The sequence below is a fragment of the Chiloscyllium punctatum genome, chromosome 7, assembly GCF_047496795.1.
Source record: "Chiloscyllium punctatum isolate Juve2018m chromosome 7, sChiPun1.3, whole genome shotgun sequence".
In the NCBI taxonomy this organism is placed as follows: Eukaryota; Metazoa; Chordata; class Chondrichthyes; order Orectolobiformes; family Hemiscylliidae; genus Chiloscyllium; species Chiloscyllium punctatum.
In genome coordinates, this window is record NC_092745.1 from 101,587,221 (window position 1) to 101,594,279 (window position 7,059).

General features: G+C 38.6%; 1 protein-coding gene and 1 long non-coding RNA gene across 4 annotated transcripts in view; one reads left to right on the forward strand and one right to left on the reverse strand.

The window, feature by feature from the left end:
* Positions 1-3,562, reverse strand: part of LOC140479976 (BTB/POZ domain-containing protein 19-like) — a 153,445-nt gene extending 149,883 nt beyond the window's left edge. The window contains exon 1 of one of the 3 annotated variants that reach the window (XM_072574438.1): positions 3,113-3,562. In XM_072574438.1, the coding sequence (XP_072430539.1) occupies positions 3,113-3,204 (92 nt within the window). In that variant the 5' untranslated portion in view covers positions 3,205-3,562. The remainder of the gene's footprint in view (positions 1-3,112) is intronic. The other 2 variants (XM_072574439.1, XM_072574440.1) reach the window with 2 other exon arrangements.
* Positions 739-2,794, forward strand: LOC140479977 (uncharacterized). Its single transcript, XR_011961164.1, has 2 exons — positions 739-818; positions 2,612-2,794. It is a non-coding gene; the product is annotated as an uncharacterized lncRNA (long non-coding RNA).
* Positions 3,563-7,059: the final 3,497 nt, after the last annotated feature.

The following is a 7,059-nucleotide window of genomic DNA, read 5'->3' on the forward strand; positions in this document are numbered from 1 at the left end:
AAAAAATAATTGTCAAATGAATAAAGGTGATTCAATTATCAAACCTCTTCCTTCCAGAAGAAGGATGTGATCTCTAACATGAAGGGCACTCAGTTTCATGTTGGCAAGTAATAGTCAGAGGTTAGCAAAAAGAGAAATTCCCCCCACACCAACACACTTGACAAAAACATTGCTGGTAATTAACTTGAAATTTGCCCGAAACGTCAAGTTGCCTGCTCCTCGGATGCTGCCTGACCTGCTGTGCTTTTCCAGCACCACTCTAATCTAGACTTGAATCTCTAGGCTATCATTACAATTTGCTTTGCTGAATTCTAATTCAATGGATTTTGCAGATAACTTTTGCCTGCTTCTCTGAATGAAACAGTGTATTTGTATAGCGTCAGGTCATCTATCCTTATACCCTTATTTCCTGTCGTAAACAAATGCTGTTTCAGCTACTTTCTAAAAAGGTGGCTAATTAATGTAACTCTGTTTTTGATTAGAAATTAGATGTATCAATGGAAATTTTAATTTCCAGTCTCATTTGATGTTTGCCAAATGCTGGTTCTTGTGTAATTTAGTGCAGGGCTATTATTAGACTGCAATATATTAAAAAGTGCCATGAGCCTACATGGTGCAGTATATCATCTTTCAGTAAAGGCCTCTCAAACTGCCAGATTATGTTACTACTATGTTTAAACTGGAAAGCTTAATCATAAAAGTGCAAGACTGAGAATGCATTGTATCTATAGCGCTAGGCAAAGACAGCAGCAAATCAACCAGACCATCCTGTAAGTTTCAGTGCAAGTTTCATTGAAAGCGATAACAATTGAAATCCAGTAAGTGTGCGAATAGTTCTATTCAGAAACGTTGTTTTGTTCGGTTTAGCTCAGCATACTATGTGTTTAAAGTTGTCAGGTTATTTCCACACATACTGGATTTGTTGCAGACTGCAATTGCCTGAAGTGATGAGCCATACACCTGAAGGGAACACCTCACAGTAAGGTCAGACCTGGGGTTGCAGTGAGCATGTTTGGGGGGGGGGGGGGGGTGGCTGCCAGTGAAAATTAAACCAGTTTGAATCTGCACACAGGGACTAAACATTGTTTCCACATAGAGAGTCTACCTGAGGTGCAATGTTTTTTTCTTTTCCATTTGTTTGGAACTGTCTGTTTAGAGTTCCCAGAATACAATACTGGACTATTTTCATAATACCTGTATCACTCAGTTGGAAAAACAAGGGCCCTATCATCTGTCCTGGAAGGACAGTGAGGAAATGGATAAAGAGAGAGAGACTAACATTAGAAAAGGAGAGATGGTGAGAGTGGGAAATTTGGAAAAGGAGGAAAGCAAGTGGGAAACAAGGAGAGTGGGAGACAGCCGAAATGGGCAAGGGCAGTACTAGTGAAAAAAGTGGGACAGCAAGAGGCAGAATGGGAAAGGGGGTGGGGCAAAGAGGTGGGTAACAGAGACAGATTAGCAATTTTCCCAATGATTTATCTATTTGAGATTTATTTTCAGTCATATTGTTCAGTTTTGAGGAGGATTTAACAGAGAGGTCAATAAAGGCAATGCTATGATTTACATGGCCTTTAAAAGGCATTTGATAGTGTTGGACAAGAGACTTAAGGAAATTTATAATTTGTGGAATAAAGCGGACTGTAAAAGCATGCATACAAGAATTGGCTGAGTGACAGGAAACTGAGAGAAGCAGTGAGCAGTTATTTTCAGAAGTTTCTCTGGCAAAGAAAGGCCTGCATTCCAGACTAACGGGTAAAATTTGAGTAACAGTTACAGTAGCAACTTTTTCATTGCCAGCTGACATAGAAAGGCTCACTGAGACAATGCAACCTCAGCCATTACAGTAAAACAGTGGTGAGTTCAACATTTCACTTTTCTCTCAAAAATTGAATTAGTTGGATTTTTTGTGCCTGCAGCCCTCAACTGATTTCATCCATTAATAGCAGGTCTTCAATAAGATAAATATTCCACATCCCTCACTGTAGTGTGCACTGTGCCTGATTTTACAATTATTAGCTGTTCCCTTGATTCCACCACAACCATTAACCATTCAATGCATCATGTATTAGCGATTAGTGGGGACTTCAAGATACCCTTGTCGCCTTTATGGAAATGTAAATGATTTCCTTTCATGTTTAGAAAATGCCACTTTTTGTTGCAACATGATGGAAGTTCTAATGAGGAATATCAAAATTTAATTTTTGCAGAATCTGTACTGAACCAGTATTTACTGACATATTATTTAGGAAGAAAGTATACTTTTAAAATATATATATATTATATATATATATATATATATATAAACTTTCTACAGCTATTATTTCATTTATTAAATAGGTTAAGCTAAGTGATTTGTCAGGACAGTAATTTGTGATTGTTCCAATCTGCTCAAAAGGAATTCCTTTGGGATTTTTTAAAATGCAAAACTGCACTAATCAAATCATTACCCATACAACACTTCTAGAAATTAGTAAAAAGGTAAGCAAAAAGCACGTCTCTACCGTTTAGAGTTTGGCTACCACCTAAACGTATTTCACGAAACTTTACAAACTGTTGAATTTTGGGTATTCTTCATTACATCATCTGACTCCCCACTGGTTTTCATGTTTAGAAATTTCCAGACTCAAAAACCACACGGTGACCACCAAAAAGTGAGATGTTGTAGCTGAATTTGGAAAGAAGTTTTCTACAGGAATTCAACTCCGAAGCAGCAAGATCATTCAATCAAGACATACCAGTTAATGCACCTTTGGCTGTTCACAAAGTATCAATTAAATGTTACAAGTCGTTAGAATCCTTTCTCGATTCCAGCATATTCCTGAAACAGCCAATGAAAGTACTTTTGAAGTGTACGTGTAGAAAAGCAGGCTTTTATTTTAAGGTTATTCATAACTGAACAGAGTTTTGTAGAATATATATTTGTATTTTTAAAGAAATCTTTTCCCTGTACTGATTCTATATCAAAATACAAGCTATCATGACACTTTTAAGCATATCCTCCTAGAATTATCCGTAATCTATTATTTTCAAATTCGAAATTAAGACTGTCCGTGTGGGGCCTATAGTACTCCTCCAATCCCCGGAATGTCCTGCTTTCCGTGGCCGCTCTCACCTCATCTCCGGCGCGTTGATCATTTTCCTCATGTCGGCGGCGAAGGAGCCGAAGCTTCCCCGCAGATAAGCGGAGTGGAAAGGGTTAGACATGGCTCTGAACCACGGCGGGTCACAGGAGGAACTAACCGGGGGCGTCTTTAGTCTGAAGTGAGTCCCCCACACTCAGCGAGGGAGAGAAGAAGTTTAAAAGAATGGGAGTTAAGAGCAGGGGGTGGGTGGAATGAGATAATAGAGGAAAAAGTTTAAGTTAAAACAAGCGGAGGAGGAAATAGAAGGAAGCTCTAGGGAAAAAAAATACAAAGCATGAAAAGGGGGCAAAAAAAAACAAATTTGCAGTGGAAAAAGTTAATATCCTTTGTCACATCACAGACTTTTTAGTTTTATTGCTGCATTTTTCCCTGATTACATAAAACAGTATAGGAATAGGCACTTCCATCCACCACGTACCAACCATGATGCCATTCCAAACGAATGGCATCTGCCTGTATATGGTCCATATCCCTCTATTCCTTGCCTGTTTGTGTGTGAATTAAATTCCTCTTAAAATATTGCAATTGTATCTGCTTCTATCACTTCTAGTGTGTTCCAGGTACCTACCACCCTCTGTGTGGAAACACTTGCCCCACATATATCTTTAAACCTTTCCCCTCTCACCTTAAAACTACAGTCCCTAGTATTTGACATTGGGGAAAAAGACTTTGACTATCCACCCCAAACACACCTCTATTATTTTGTAGACTTGTCAGGCTGCCCCCAACCTCCCATATTCTAGCAAAGACTGTCCAAGATCTCCTTTTGTTGATACACTCCAATCTAGGCAACATTCTGGTAAACCTCTTTTACACCCTTTCCAAAGCCTCAGCCTCCTTCCTATATTGTGGTGACCAGAAGTGAACACAATACTCCAAACCTGGCCTAACTAAAATCTCATGCAGTTACAACATGATTTGCTAAATTTATACCCAATGCTCTGACCAATGAAGGCAAGCATACCATATGCCTTCTTTATCATCTTATCCATTTTCAGGGAGCTTTGGACTTACACTTCAAGATCCCTCTGCATATCAATGCTCTTAAGGTCCTGCCATTTATTGTATACATTTGACCTCCCAAGATGCATCACCACATACTTTGTGCTGATTAAACCACATCAGCTATTTCTCCAACCAAATTTCCATCTGCCTATATCCTGCTGAATCCTTTGATAAGCTTCCTGACTACCCACAGCTCCACCAATTGTAATGTCAGCTGTAAACTTACTTAATCAGACCACCAATATTTTAATCCAAATCATTTATTTTTATTACAACAGAGGTCCCAGTACTGATCCTTGCAAGACAATTTGATAAAAAAAATTGCAAAGGCATTTTCAGGAGATGTTACAGTGATTATATGTCCACCTTTGAGCAGGAGACCTGATTTCAAGCCCTACCTGTTTCTGAGGTGTATAATAACATCTGTGAACAGATTGATTGAAAATATCTACAAAGAGAGATTGTGGGAAGGTGATCTGGTGCCTGGTTCTGGACACCTTATTCATGCACGAGGCAGGGGTGAGGTGGTGTCAGGAAGACAGTTTCAAACTAGATCATAGAGAGAAACAGGCAATGGAATCACCAGGATTGGACAACTGAATCCAAGCCTCCAGAGAAGTGAACTTTTGCCACAAGTGTTTCAGGATTTCTGCTTTAAATAGACATGTTCAAATAACTGCTGCTTTAGAGGCCTCTTGTGGTACAGCAGTAATATCCCTGTCATTGGACTAGGAGGCCTGGGTTCAAGGCCCACCTGTGTATAACAACATATCTGAACATTTTGGTTCAGGCAATATCTACAAAGGGATACTGGGAAGCTTCAAGGCAGAGGTTACTTGACTGAATATAGTCTGTGCTACTGATAAACCCTTGGTTTTGTTTACACTGTGGCACAGAAAGAATTTGTTAATGAGGGTGGTTGGTGATAAATATTTAGGTTATTTGGAGAAGTTCAAAGAATAATTCCTAGTAAAAATCAAGGTTTGGCAAATAAATCTGTAATTTATGGTTGCCTTCATAATGGAGATATTTCAGGTATTGTTGAGTTATAAAGATACATAGAAATTAGGAGGAGTAGGCCATTCAGCTCTTTGTGTCTGCTTTGATTGTGGCTGATCATCTAACTCAGTACCCTGTTCCTGCTTTTTCCATGTACTCTTTGATCCATTTATCCCTACAAAATATATCTAACTCCTTCTTAAAAACATTTTATGTTTTAGCTTCAATTGTGTTCTGTGACAGAAGCTCTCTGGATGAAGAAATTTCTACTCAGCTCAGTCCTATATGGCCTATCTCATGTCTTTATCTGTGAACCCTGGTTCAAGCCTCCCTTGCCATTGGAAATGTCCTTCCTGTATTTACCCTATGGAGTCCCATTAGAATTTTATAGTTTATCATGAAATCCTCCTTCATTTTTCTAAACTCCAGTGAATAAGTAATTCAGTATTTTTTGTTTCTTAATAAAAGTGTAAAAAGAAAAGCGACACGAAGCATGTCTTTGATTCTCTTTTGTCCCTTTTAAGCCTGTGCTCTATTATTCCAATTCACTGATAAAGTTTAAAATCTATATTAACATTTAAAAGGGATGTAAAGCTGAAAATCAATTTGGGGTAACAATCAAATTAAAACTATAAATTAAAATGGTACAAAGCACAAAGTAAAAGCCTGCTCCCAGATACCAGTACGGGCTAGTAATATCACCCTAATGGACAACTACCAGCAAAATGTATATCCAATTGGCAGCAGTGTCCTGGAATGCTATTAGCACTTACTGGGGGAGAATCTGATGGTGGTCAACTGGGATTTACTGTCTCAATGTGTTTCACGTTACTTACCATTCCTATTGGTCTGATACAATTTCTTTTCTAACCTAAGTGAGACAAAATTCCAGCTTTTAAATTCTTTTGTACTTGGTCTCCTCAAGCTGAGTGTGAGTTCTAATTCTGCATGATGAATAATAAAGTAATTATTTTCTATGCTTCGAAGCTAGGACAAGCTGCCTCTATTTTTATATTCTTTCTCTCTCTTTCTCTCTCTCTCTCTCTTTCTCGCTCAGATTATTGCAGTTTGACTTCTGACTGAGAGATTTAGGGATGTCACAGAAAAATCTGCAACCCAAAATACCACATTGGCATTCAATGACCTTTTCTTTCCTATAACCCATTCATATGATAATGTGGATCACTATGAAGCTTGTATCTGGGGAGAAATTCAAATTTGCTTTCCTCTCGACACCTAACTTCATTTTATCTCAGAATCAGACAGTTTAAAATATAACAATTTACAAAGCCTATCACCTCCCTATGAGACTTGAAGAGTTTCTCCCCATAGTAAACACAAATGCTCTTATTGTTTCCCGTGGTTGTGAACATCTTGCACTCTCTCACCAAGTCTCTTGATGTGGACCCCACGTGTGCCCATAGTAACCAAGCCACATAGCCTTAATGTCAGGTAGAATGCAGAACAGGTCACATGACAACCTCCATTCCTCCAAAGGCAATAATAGCATGTGTACAAGTTTGACTGAGTAATAGGAAACTGCATAATGGTTGATAGCTATTTTTCAGACTTGTGGAAGGTATTCACTATTCTCTGTTCCTGGAGTCTTACTGTACTTGATTGATGTTAATGGCCTGGACATAGGTTTGCAGGACACAATTTCAATGTTTGTAGATCACACCAAATTGGAAGTATTGTGAACTGTGATGTGGATAGTTATTTCAAGAGGACATGGGTTCATACCAGGCCTACTGACAAATCTAATAACTAGCCTGGTTCATTTTCCATTACCAAATCCAATGTGGCTTCACCTCTTCTTGGCCTATCTACATACTGTGGTAAAAACAATGACTGCAGATGCTCAAAACCAGATTCTGGATTAGTGGTGCTGGAAGAGCACAGCAGTTCAGGC